Genomic DNA, 14,132 nt, shown 5'->3' with positions numbered 1-14,132 from the left:
CCTGCCTATGCAGGGGGTCAGACTCGATGATCTCAAGCAAATCCCGGGACGTCTCAAGCAAATCCCGGGACGTCTCTCAAGCAAATCCCGGGACGTCATTCTCCCCCTGTACTCGGCCTTAGTGAGGCCGCAGCTGGAGTACTGTGTCCAGTTTTGGGCTCCACAATTCAAAAAGGATGTGGAGAAGCTTGAGAGAGTCCAGAGAAGAGCCACGCGCATGATCAGAGGTCAGGGAAGCAGACCCTACGATGACAGGCTGAGAGCCCTGGGGCTCTTTAGCCTGAAAAAGCGCAGGCTTAGGGGTGATCTGATGGCCACCTACAAGTTTATCAGGGGTGACCACCAGCATCTGGGGGAACGTTTGTTCACCAGAGCGCCCCAAGGGATGACGAGGTCGAATGGTCACAAACTACTTCAAGATCGTTTCAGGCTGGACATAAGGAAGAATTTCTTTACTGTCTGAGCCCCCAAGGTCTGGAACAGCCTGCCACCGGAGGTGGTTCAAGCGCCTTCATTGAACACCTTCAAGATGAAACTGGATGCTTATCTTGCTGGGATCCTATGACCCCAGCTGACTTCCTGCCCTTTGGGCGGGGGGCTGGACTCGATGATCTTCCGAGGTCCCTTCCAGCCCTGATGTCTATGAAATCTATGAAAGCTGCATCTATGGCTGAATCACTGGTTCTCCGAATCAGCATTGAATCTTCAGATTTGGCCGAATCGAATCAGGGACATTGATCCGAATCAATGAATCAAATCACTGTCCCTGATTTGGGCCAAATCCGAATCAAATAGGGTCTGTTTCGCACACCCCTACTACCTACTATATATGGGCTATGAAAAAAAAAAAAACAAAAACACATTGCTGTCAATATTTATATTAAAGTTGAAGTTGGGTTGTACATTATTACATGGTAAGGGCCAAATTCTGACATCTTCACAGTAGGTGCATCTACATGTGCACTTTACTGTGGAGAAGACTAATTAGCAAAGCATCACTGTACATGTGCATTAAACTAATTAACTCCATCATAAGATAGGGGTCAGCCCCCAGCTCCTCTGCTGCTTGATGCCACCACCTGGAGCCTGGGGCTGACCCCTTGTGTCCCCTGCCAGCCCAGGCCTGCTCCACCCCAGCTTGAATTAAGGGCCCAGGAGCAGTCTAGTCTGGCTCAGACAGGTCCAGAGTTCATTGCTTCACCTTAATTTCACGTGTAGATGCACCCAGTGAATAGCACTTTACCCTGTAAAATGTGTAGTTGCCTCTAGTGAAGCTATTCATGAAGCAAGCTGAAACTCAGTGCAACTAAGGGTATCAGAATATGACTAGATAAAATCAATTTTTTGCTACTGACTTCAATGTGAGAAGGTCCCGGGTCAAATAAGAATATTTGCTACGATTCAGTTTTCTATATGAAAATAAAACAGCTTTGGAAAAATGTAAAGGCTGCTAACCAAGGAAAAATAATCACTGACATATTTTAATTAAAAAATTCAATAAAGGCAAAATTGAAGATTTTACCATTATTTAGAACAAAGATGTATATAACATCTTATACCACATGGACGTATTGTACATGAACGCTTAATTTTAAAAGATATCTGCTTCATCAACTTACAAGTTTATGCAGCAAATGTAACTTTGAAAACAAAACGCAAAGTAATACCATTAATGGTATGAGTCAAGTATCAGAATGACAAATATGAAATAAATTAACAAGATTTACAAATATATACATTGGCTATTAAATTAAAAAAAAAATAAGGCAGGAAATTTCATTTAAAATTAGCATAATCAGAAAATATATCAATGAAATCTTGTACCACTTTGTAGCAGAATTCATACTGTTCCTAAAAGAGAGAGAGAGAGATTCAAATTTACTTTGTATGTTATGATTACGTTAGAATAATCACATTTAGGTACATCAACTGGAAAAGTACAACACACTCTAAATTGTGCAGGCTTATGAAAAAAACCCAAATATGTCCACCACGTTGATCCACTATTATTTATGGTTATTGTACAAAAGGTTTTTATGTACAATTGCATTTGCTTGCAAAATGTATAGTCTGCACTGATGCTATTTTAGTGCAACTGAGTCTGGTAGCAGTTTGGGGCAAAACGGGGGAATTTGGGAGGATGAAAGTGATGGTCATCTGTAACAAATCTTTTTTTCCAATTGAAAGTCATCCAGTTTGAAGAGAGGGAAGATGGGGCTTCACTATTATCTAATATTGGCTTGAAGGGGGCAAAGAAAGGGCTAAATCCTGCTTCATTTTTGAAAGAATGGGCTGATGCGCTTAAGACTAAGGGAAGGTTTAAGACTGAATCCCAAGTGAATGGAGGTGCTTCCCTGAAGAGTAAAATAATTTCTGGGCTTAGGCACTTAAGACAAACCTGTACTCAGTATTTTCTGCTGGCTACGGAAGGTGATTCCCTAGTAACTGTTACAAATGCTCTTCTGGGGCTCTTAACTCTCTCCAGGCACTGTACAGTACACCTAAGTGCTCAATATTGGGCCTGGGAGTTTTGCCACAGATCCAGAAATTGCATGCTGCAAACTTTCACTAGAAAAAAAAATGTGGATAGTGACAAGCAAAAAGCTTTGCTAAAAGTTGTCTTTTTTTTTTAGAAAAAATAAAACTAGAGATTTTTGTTCAAAGCAGTTATACAATATTTATTTCAGCCAGTAAAACATACACCTTTTGACAAAGATCCTTATTGTTAAATACCGTACCAGTGTTTGCACCATGTGTGGCCTTTGCAGTCGTAAGCTCTTCACAGCTTGAAATACATCTAACAGCCCTTCAGCTTTTACGCGTTCCAGAATATTACTGAGTGCTATGAAAGTACCTGTTCTTCCAGCTCCAGCACTGCAAGATAAATATATTTCATTTGCTTACCGACATATCAGGGCATGCCATACAAATAGTAAGAATGATAATTAAGGTAGAATACCAAAATTCCTTGCTTACCAAGTTCTTTGTCATCATTTGCATAGTTATGTTTAGACATAACTGACATAATGACATAGTTATGTTTAGAAAAGAGTTGCATTTAATTTTCAGCTAGGTTGTCACTATAAAGAGGCTATACCCTACAAATACTTATTCATGTGTTCATTTATACAAATGTGAAATTCCCTACAATATACCACATAATGGGACTGTGCAGTCCTCTCCAAACAACCCTGTCACTGCTACTAATTCCTTCTTATTCCAACCCCACATCTCCATCGTATGGATGACCAGGACTTCCTGGAGAAAACTCAACACAGCTTTTGTAAAAGCAGGTTACATCTCACCAATCTACTAATATCTTCTTAGGCCATCATTAAGGGTGGATCAGGGTGACCTGGTTGATACAGTGTATTTGGACTTTCCAAAACCTTTTGACAAAGGTTCAAAGGCTCTTATTTGGAATTAGGCTGCCAAAGCATTAGAGATAAAGTCCACTTGTGGATTGGGAACTGGCAAAAGTCCAACACACTGAGAATAAGCATAAATAATCAATTCTCACAAGGAAGAGGGGTGAGAAGTGAGGTGTCCCAAGGGTCTTTGTAGGGGCCTGTACTAGTATTTAATATATTGATAAGAGATGTGGAAAGGAAGAGGAGTAGTAGAATGCCCAAGTTTTTGGATGACAGCAAATTATTGAGGATCATAAAAAACAGCTAAGAACTGCGGAAGAACCTTGTAAAACTGAGTGGGTAATAAAATGGTAGATGATATGGTGATATGTGAAAAATGATATATGTGGGGGATTTCTTATTCACTTTTTGTGAATATGAAGGGAAGATATTTTGACTGACCAAAAAAATGGTTGTCCCAATTTTAAGCTTGGGATCATACCGAAATGAAATACTACTGCTGCTAACCGTTTCTTCTGAATTTTATTTTTTCTCCCCCTACTCTACTCCTTAAGCAGGTTTCTCCCTCTCTCTCTCTCTCCTGCTACCCTTTCTCTTGTTCTGAATCTCATTTGGTCTTAAAAATTTGGCTTTGCTCTTGCTTCATCACAAATTAAAATGCTACTCCTGCTACTCATTTGAGATTTAGAATCAATAGAAACAAAATAAGGCCGAGCATTATTTATCATCATTGGAGCAGTTATGCTTAAACAATGTCAATAAGTTCATATTTTGTCTCCTAAATTCATTTGTATCCCAAGGAACCAATTAGGTCCAGTAGATACCAACTTGCAGTGACCAGTGACTGGGAATTGCTAGACAAATTACCACAGCGAAGACTATCAAAAATGAGGAAAAAACTGTGAATTTGAGAACTACTGATAAAGCTAAGTAGAAGACAGAAAAGTTTAATTCATGTCTCCAAACCAAGGATAAATACAAAATAATTTATTAAGTTTGAATTTTTAACATGTGTTAATCATTCATAAGGAGATGAATGGTAATCGCCATTAGCAGTCACTGCTTTTTTCTTTATTTTCATCAAATACAAAATCTTTCTGATGAGCATGCCCTCATGAAAAGATTAAGTGCAAATGCATGTATCCTCAGCTGTATACATTAAAGCTTGATAGAAAGAAAAAGTGAACAGGTATTATGAATTAGATGTGCTATTCCCTACAGACAATTACTTTTATCAGATTAAAGACAAATGCAAAATCTAAAAAGGTTCAGATTTATATGTAATTAGCTAATCCTTAGCAAAAGTGTCTCAAAGGCTGGTGAGTGACACACTTTTGAATAGGTCCAGAGCTGCAGGGAAATGAAAAAAAGGCTTTAAGAATATTAAAGTATGAAATATATTTTATAAATGTACACACAAAAGAGATAAATAGATTACTTATTCACTTATGTCTGAAACACGCAGATATATGGAAAACTTATTATCCATCTATATCATCCTCCATATTTCCAATACTATCCCCGCCCTACACAAAAAAACCTCTTTTTGGCAAAACTGACAGAACCAAATATGTTTAATCTCTACAAAAGAATCTAAGAACCTAAGTGTGATTGGATGTAGATTCAACTTCCATGAGAAACGCAGGGTGAAAATCTGTGTTATACAGATTTCTCAAACTTGTTCTTCCTTCTTTTTCCATCAACCCCATAACAAATCTAAAGAACTTTAAAAGAAAAACATTTGAAGGAGATGGTTCTCTGAAATTTGTCTCATGTTATATGTTGAGGGATGAAAGATTCAAAGACAATGTCAAAGATGGGATAATCTGCTGTGGCAAAGAGAGAAATCAATGGAAAGGATCTTTAAACCCCACCATAGTCCATTGAATCTACAAGGGAATGCCACTTTCGGGTAGAAAGAATGAAGAGGAAAAGCACTTTAGGCTGCTAAAGAGAAGAGAAGATGGAGAACAAGAGGCATCTACAGGCACATTTAGGTAGGCTTGTGCGAGTAGGCAGCTATTTGATCCAGCTTCGGATCCAGCCACTTCAGATGCCAGGGATCCAATCTGGAGCTCTGGACCAGGTTCCCGCTTCAATCTGGCTGAAGTGGCTCCAAAGCTTCGGAGCTACCTTGGAGATCCGGCCATAGGGTATAATGGGGGATCAATGAAATATCTATAACTTTGTTGCTTTTTGTCCAATTTGGATGAAACTTGGAGGGATGGTAGCCTCTGCTGAGAGCACAAAACCTGCCAAGTTTCAAGAAGATCAGTGCAGCGGTTCATGGGGAAGTGAGGGGGTGTATGTGAGGTAGGGGAGCACGTGGGTGTGTGCGGATATGTGGTGAGGGTGGATATGGGGTTTGTGGGAGGCTGAGAGTGTGTAGGGGGAGGGTGGCTGAGGAGGGTTGTGGCATGTGTGGAGGGGGAGGATTTGCCCACAGCCCCCCCTGTGTCAAGCAGAGGCCCCCCTCCAGTGCTCCTCCAAGTCCAGGCTCTGTGCTCCTGCCCCCCGGACGCCGGTGTGGCCCCATGCTCCCGTTCACTGTCACTTTCCCCTCCATCTGCCACCATTGCCCTTCTGCTGCTTCCCTGTCCCTCCCTACCATTTGCTGTTTCAGCACCACATCCCAGCTGCACGGCCAAGACCACAGGACACAGCAGGAGCTGGACTGGCCCGGCCAGCACCACACAAAGCCAGCTGAGACTCACAGGGGCCAGGCTGGCTCCTGCTGCATTCTGTAGCCTGGAGCTCCAGCTGGGAACTACTATTGCCAGAGCAGTATCATACTAGGATTGCTGCAGTCAGCTTGGCCCAACCCTGAGGACTTGGACGATCCCCCACAGTCCTCCCCTGCCTCCCCCCACCTTCTTATCTGAATTTCCCACAGGCCAGACAGAATGGTCTGGTGGGCCGGATCCGGCCCACTGGCTATATTTTGCTCACTCTGACCTAAAGACATACTGTAAGTCAGTAGCAGGAAGAAGATTAGACTTTAGCCTTTTACAACTGTCAATGCAAGATCCATGTCTCCATTTCACCCTACTTATCATACATTACTGTTAGTATGATCTGAATCATAAATAACAAAAACAATTAAAAAATGTACAATTTAATCCCAACTTAGATTCTAAGACTCATTCAAATGCTAAGCAAATTTGAATGTTGGACATCCCTTCCTTAAAAACCCCGGTTCAACTAAAGATTTAAATTTACTGAGGTTTAATTAGTGCAACTATTCTGTTTCTAGATGTTATGGATAATATATAACAATTTTTGCCAACAGAAAACTTTGTACATGATCATGAAACTTCCTAGACTTTTTGCCAAATTAAGTTATGAGCAAGATTTTTCCCTTTTTGAATTACTTTTTGAGGGATGTTTGCTTAGGTTTAGCTCCCAATCTCAATACATACAAGATATAAACACACACAAAGCCATGCACTCAGCCCCCTGCAAATCTCCATTTAGTTTTGCCTCATCAGCTCCTCCTAGCTCCCCTGGCTGATGCAGGTTCACTGAGATTCTTTCACCATCTTCCCCTCAATGTCCAAATTTAAGGAGGTGTGTTCAAGACTGTAAAAGGGAGAAGGTGAGTTAATGCTGGTAGGATTGGCCTTAACTTACTTGCAAACATACCACAGGTAACCCAGTGTCACAAAACAATCGGGTCTTTCCTCCCTGTGCAGCCTTCAGCAGAGCTACTGTTGGGTCAAGGCTGACCCAACAGGGAGAAGAACATTACACAAAAGGTGTAGTTCCCCCCTCCCTCCATCTTGAGTCATGAGCTTCCATCCCCTCCTCCATTCCCCACAGAGGTGAGGGGATGACTGGGTCCTGCTATACACAAGAAAATGTTTTCTAGTTTTTGTCAATTTTTACATCTCAAATATAACATTTAAAAACTAGGAACAAATGCTAATTAATAAATTATGCATATAAAACTACTAGCAACTGAAAAAACAGATATAGGACTGAAAAAAAAGTTGGAAGAGGCAGGAAAAATAAAATCAGTGCATGTGTCTGCTGCAAAATTCTGGGATAAGTGGATGAACTCAACCATATTCCACCCTTCCCCCCTCCCCCCAACCGATGTTGTATCACCTTTGTTCTCAGGCAGCCCTCTAGGTAAAACTGTTACTTAATCACAATAGCCACTTACACACATGCAGGGAGGCTGCTCTGACACACTGTAAATCCAGCACATCAAAGCAGACTCGATTAACTGAGACTGCTGGAGCGTGGAAATCAACTCAGTTCAGCAGCCTCTAGCGTCACATGCATCAGCATTCCCATGCTGAAAAATGGCAGCTGGGTGCTTTAAACTAATGTTGAATGAGCTTTAGTTCAACGCACCCCACCACCATTTTTTCAGCGCAGGGACGCTGATACATGTGACACTTGGGTGTTTTTAATTAGCATGGCTCGCTAATTAAAGCGCCCCATCTCCCCCACTTTCTGGGGCATGTCTATAAGCAAGCACTCAATGCATAATAATGCAGGTTTCCCTTGCTTTATGCGGTACATGTGTTCCTGGAAAATGGTGCATAACCCAAATTCGCATAAAGGGAACCCACTTTACAATGTAACCAATAAGGCTACATTCCAAGACCTGGACTGTACTGACCCCCAGACCCATTTCCAGCACTTTTACAAGACAAAGCAGCTTATGGGCCAGGGAGAGGGGTAGGAGATAAACTAGCGGGATGCCTGGCAGCCATAACGGGGATGGCAATTACAGAAACACATGTCACAGACAACAAGGGAGGAGCACAGATCCACACAGGAAACTATATTTTGGTGCACGGCACTCCCACAATGCACAGTACAAAGCAGCTGACCGCAGGTTTCCACCACACCAACTGCATAAGAGTGAATTTACCTCACGTATAACGAATTTTTGGTATAAAAAGGGTCATCGCATAAGAGTGAATTCACACATACAGAACCTGCATAAAGCAAGGGAAACCTGTATTTGTTTCCCCATTCTAAAATAATCCAAGTTTTAGCTGAGGGGAAAACCTGCCCCAGTGCATTATAAGATGTGCTCTTTATTGTTGAAAAAAAGAGAGAACATAATCATTCTGCTCTTTAAAATATACACCCTAAACATTGCTTTCTAATATGAAAAAAAAAATTAATAGCAAATAAAAACAGTAAATAAAAATCCCTGGCTTCAAGAACTTCACTTTTTACTCCAGATGTTCTATCAACTTGAAACTATTTCCCAATCTCTCTCTCTTCTGTAATGCAGAGACCACTAAAGACTTACTTGGAGCATATAGGAGTTCCTCTCCACCTTCTCTGCTTTAGCTTGGAAAGCTAAAGTAAAGTGCAAAAACCGCTATACTGTCTATGAAGCACCAAAGTTTAGTTATTCCAGCATTTTTTTTAGTTCTAATTGTCCAATTTTATTTTGGAGACTGTAATCTTCGATCAGTCATAGGAGTGTTAAACAGATTTGTTCTTAGCAGTTTGTTTTAATTTGTAAGTAATCTGCATAACAATGATTATGAATGATAAATGATGCAGTAATATACTTATATTTTAAGGGATCAGGAAAAGCCTGTTAAGCCTATTTTTATTTTTAATAGTTTTCATGCAAATATAAGTAGCTCATCCGTGATCTTTAGAGTCATCTTTTTCTGTCAGAAAAAGATATCAAGTGGATAATTAAAACTTGTTTTAACGATTGCTACAGTAAAAGTTTACTTTTCTATATGCAATAGTATTTAAAATCACACATATTGTATGGTTGACTAAAACCTTTACTTCTGAGGGTTGTGATTATTATAATCAGGAGTATGCAACCACAAAATGAGAGAGAACATTCTGTTTAATAGATACAATATTAAAAAATAAAATTCACTTCAAATTGGTCCTTTCTGTTTAGAAAATGAAAGTTGAACTTTCCAAGAATAGGTGCTCACCTAGCATCAAAAGTGATAGCTCCACTGACCTTAATAGAGTTATGGCCCTATATTTCAATTGAGGATCTCTATTGGTTTCATTCACCTTCTCAGTGTATGGACATACCCACCAAACTTGACTTACCAGCTATGGCACTTGCAAACTCACTTACACTGGAAATTCCTTTAGCCTCAAAATACATATGTACACGTTAATTTGCACCTTGGAAGTGATCTACATTAGCTCCTCCCCACCACTTCTCAATATCCGTGTCCATGTGTGGCTGAGAGATGGTTCAAATTATATGCTGTAAGAACATGGGCATAGATATTTGCAAGCACAATGGCTGTCTTTCTGAACTATATGCTGATGAGAATCTATATAGTTGAGAGAAGGAGAGAATGCTAAGTCTTAAAAGTCTTGAAATATTGTTTCATCATTCTAGTGGCAGTTTGGAATAATCAAATGTACAAGTTCAGGGAGAAATACATAACATTAAGTTAATTCTCCAAAGGTTTCTGGGTCTGAGAAGATGGAAATATTAGATGCAATAGTTCATAGACATCTAATGTACTGCAGTAATCAAAGAGATGAATATTAGTCAAAAGGACTGCTTTTCTCTCTACTGATTGGCTAAAACTGTCCCGTATTTTAACCGCTTTAATTAACATTCAAAGTCTTGACTTACTAACAGATTTCAAAAAGTAACTGCCGGAATCCACTGTCAAAATGAAGAATCAGACACTGAAACTGTTAGAGTCCACAATGAGTTCAATCACCACAGAGAAAGTAAGCCTTTAGGGAAAATACGTGAAAATAGCGAAGAACAAAACACATCAGAAAGGAAACGTAGAAGAGAAGAACTGCTTGTTCTGGTAATTAATGTGCATATTATTAGACCATGTCCTGAATGTCAAAAGATTGAGGCTCCCAGGCATTCCAACTCCAGTCTGTTAACAAAAACAATACAGATGCTTGTTCCAGTGGTGTATGAGAACAGGGGTGGTCTTTCAGATATCCAAAATCCAAATTATAGCCCTCACAGATTGGGATGATTATGTTAAGTGAAAGGTAGTGCATACTTGGGAAAACAAGTGTAATACACTCTCACAGCTAGCTCTGCTTACAAGTGAATAATTGTGTTCTGAACAAACCGCAGCTTCTGACTACTTTGCTGAGGATGTTGAGGGTATTCCCACGGACAGCATGTGGTGGCAACCAGCTTGGGCATCACTAAAAGTGATGCAACGTTTTTGCAGATCAGCATATAGTTACTACTGCCTGAGAATTTGGGCACAAGTCAGGATTCAGAAGCTCCTCCAGACTGCAAAACCTCAAGCAGATTTTCAAGACAGGCAAATCTCTATAAATAATCAGACACTAGGTCCATCATAGTATAAACACTAAGTTTTTTTCTTGCCAGAGCCCACAGATGAAGAAAATCTCAGTATCATTATAGTAAAAGGCTGTTATTAAATCTAAAAGAAACAGCATGGGAACTAGACCTCTGCCCATGGGGTTAATGTTGTTGATTGCTGGCAAGAGATATTTAAATAAATGATACTAGTCTAGTTTGCGTTCATATCAAAACTAGATCAAAAGGAGTAATCTGAGATGGCACTAGAGTGATCTTCCTACAAAGTGAATAACCATCCCCCAAAAAGGGAGATTTATAGAATATTTATTTGTATTGTAGAAGCAGCTTGGCATGCCAGTCCTAGACTGGAGCCCCACTGTGCAATGTGCTATACCCAGAATAACAGGGTGGTTTCCTACTCTAAAGAGCTTACACAAGTTGGCAAGTTTCTCCCATGAACAAAGCCAAATAAACCACAATTAGTAAGACAGCTAACATCAAGAGATGACTTCTTGAACATGATTTTAATAATATTCATTTGAAGGAGTATGACAGCTTGCCTTATAGTGCCTCAGGAGACCCAGAAACATCCCCCTTTATAAACTGTGACTTTGAGTTTGTCTTGTTAGGAAGGAGTTTGTGGGGGTGATATCAGGGAACTGAAACTTAATAAAATAGCCAAAGAATATGGAATAGCAATAGTGCTGAAAAGGTTGATATTTTGGTTTGAAAAAATACATATCTAAAATTAGTGAATTACATATAGTCTATTGGAATGAGCAAATATATTCTGTAAAAAAAACAACATATCAAAATTGGCAACTAGCAAAAACAGAATTAAAACAGAAAAGAAAAAAACAGAACAGAAATTTTAAAAACCTGTAAAAATATAACAGTGGGAATGTCTGGGAAAATAGAAATAAAAATATAAATATATTTAAATACTGCCTGGTTCATTTAAAAATAGAAACAGACATAGGTTTCAAAACGAAAAAAATGCAATGAAATTTGGCAGGGGATCACTGTAATCACATTCAGTACACTAGTTGTCTGACAGTGCAATTTTATCATTGTTATCCTTGTCTCCCTGAGTCTTCCTCCTTCCTTTGTGTTAAATTCATTTGTCTGTTTTGTCTAGATTTCTTTTAATGTTAGGAACCATAGCATACTTTCCGTATTGATCGAGTTCATAGCACAATAACATTTTGAGCAAAGTATAGCCTTTAGAGACTAGTACAATATACATTTTTAGAGGTCATTACAATTACACAAAATCTATACTTTCTCCCACTGACAAGAGTTAATGAAGCTTAGGCTCAAGAGTGGAACAGAGCAATATAGGTATTCCTCTTTCACACAGAGCAGAAGTGGCCAACCTGTGGCATGTGTGGCACAAGTAGCAGAGATAGTTGTTATCTATGGCTTGCAAACCCTAGGTCCTCAGTAAAAGTAGGTGCAAGAATAAGAGCAGGGGGCTTGAGCCTCCAGCCACCTAGATCACAGCAAGGGCAGGCTGCTGCTGAGAGAGGTGGTGTTGAGAGTCATTACCAAAAGTCCCAGGCCTTACAGCCACTGAATTCACAGCTTTGGATTCTCACTTACGTGTGGTGGTTGTGGGTCCAGGAAAAAGTTAGCTTGGTTCTTGGCAGTGACATTTCCACACAGCTGAAGTCTCAAGCCCCTATCTCCATTCCAGCACCCCAGGGTACAAATTCTATCAGATACACCTCTGGGACATGGAGGATCAGAGTGGCATGGCTTAACAAAAAGGTTGGCCACCACCGAATATATTCTCTGACCACTAGGAGAGCAAGCCTTAAGTGGCATGGTTTGTACTGTTTATAGATTTTTAGTAGTGATTAGTTTTTGGTATTTAATACATGGGAAAAACCAGGATTTTTATAGTTTAGCCCCGTATAATAGAACACTACCCTGTACTCATCACAACGCTGGAGAACAGGGAAGATGGAGCATTTTATGTAGCTAGTAAATGTTAAGAATGGATAAAAAAGTAAAAGGGTAAGAAATGAGTCTTACCTGCAATGCACAGTAATTGGATGGTTTCCTGTCTGCTGCTGCTGTTTTTGGACAGCTGCAATAAGGTCAATCATTCCTTTTCCTTCAGCTGGAATTCCAATTTCAGGCCATCCATGAAAATGAAACTGGCGGACGAGTCTGCTTTGCTTCTCCTGATGAGTCTAAGAGCATGGGCAGAAACAGATTTTATGCAGCTGTCAAAGGCCAGCATGCTTTTTTACCTTTAACATTTCTGATATCAAATTTCTAATATGATGACAAGGATCCATTTTCAACCTGGTGTACAATAAATTAATCATGCAACTCAGGTAGTTCGGTCTCTTAATTCCCTATGCACTATGCTGAAAATTTATCCTATAATTTCCCCTTTGATTTGCACAACTGTTTCATCTAGCTAGTTCTAAGGACATATTTTAAAGACTATTCATTTTTAATATGAAAATCAATGGTTTAGGCTTTCATCAGTCGTAAAGCTAGATACAAAAAGACTGAACTCAGAAAACTAAGGACCTTTCCTTAGTCCATTCATTAAGCTTTGTTCAACCTTACATGTTACCTGAAAATTTGCTTTTTGTTTAAAAAGTTGATTGTTTAAGGATTCTTATTGTAAAGGTAAAAATGTGGTATTTATGTCATCACAGTATTATACATTCTCAATGTTACAAAATTATTCCAAATACAATTATAGTGGGCCACATTCTGATAGATCTTTATAACACTGCTAAGAAAGTGGTGTAAAATATGCAATGAGGTACAGAAAAAAAAAAAAAATAGAAAAAAGCAGTCTGAAAATCTGAAAATCTGATAATTCTGCTAGAACGTTACTGTCCCCACTTTGTGATGATCTGCTTAATAATAAGAAAAGATTATTTGATTACCAAATACATGGAAACATTATAGATATAATTATGAGGAAAACCAGTTTCACATTTGTTAACGAATATTTACGGGGTAGATTAGGTTTAGTCCTTGAGTAGGAACACTGTGGACAAACTGCAGGGTTTGTTGACCTGTTAGACAGTGCACACCACTCAAAAGCGGAGCTAGGCTCTGTACAGCTGCTGCAGCCTCGGGAGGTCCTCAGGAGCCCTAGGTAAGGCTTCTGGAGCCAATCCAGTGCTGGCCCCAGCCTCCCCTACCCCACCTGGGGTAACCTGCAGTACCATCACGCGTGGCATCAGCATTCCCCAGGGACAAGCAATGGCAGTGCAAGGTGCGCCACTGCTACTTGTCCCCAGCGAACCAAATGTCTACACTTGTGTGGACACAGCCTTAGTGTCTCTGTGCTCTCCTCGCTTAGCTGCAAATGTTTCATAGCTTCATAGTTTGTAGGGTCGGAAGGGACCTGAGCAGATCATCAAGTCTGACCCCCTGCCATGGCAGGAAAGAGTACTGCGGTCAAATAACCCCAGCAAGGTGTTCATCTAGCCTCCTCTTAAAGATCCCCAGGGTAG

At 39.9% G+C, this 14,132-nt stretch overlaps 1 protein-coding gene across 5 annotated transcripts in view; it reads right to left on the bottom strand.

Annotated features, from left to right (window-relative positions):
- Positions 1-772: 772 nt before the first annotated feature.
- Positions 773-14,132, bottom strand: part of PTPRE (protein tyrosine phosphatase, receptor type E) — a 234,036-nt gene continuing 220,676 nt past the window's right edge. For all 5 annotated transcript variants that reach the window (XM_025211836.1, XM_025211839.1, XM_025211837.1 and 2 more), the window contains 3 exons: positions 12,679-12,839; positions 2,739-2,874; positions 773-1,851 (listed from right to left, as the gene is read on the bottom strand). In XM_025211836.1, coding sequence (XP_025067621.1) covers positions 1,777-1,851; positions 2,739-2,874; positions 12,679-12,839 — 372 coding nt within the window. In that variant the 3' untranslated portion in view covers positions 773-1,776. The remainder of the gene's footprint in view (positions 1,852-2,738; positions 2,875-12,678; positions 12,840-14,132) is intronic.

The sequence above is a fragment of the Alligator sinensis genome, unplaced genomic scaffold (genome assembly GCF_000455745.1).
Source record: "Alligator sinensis unplaced genomic scaffold, ASM45574v1 scaffold276_1, whole genome shotgun sequence".
Taxonomy (NCBI): Eukaryota; Metazoa; Chordata; order Crocodylia; family Alligatoridae; genus Alligator; species Alligator sinensis.
This window is presented reverse-complemented; position numbering and strand designations above follow the sequence as displayed.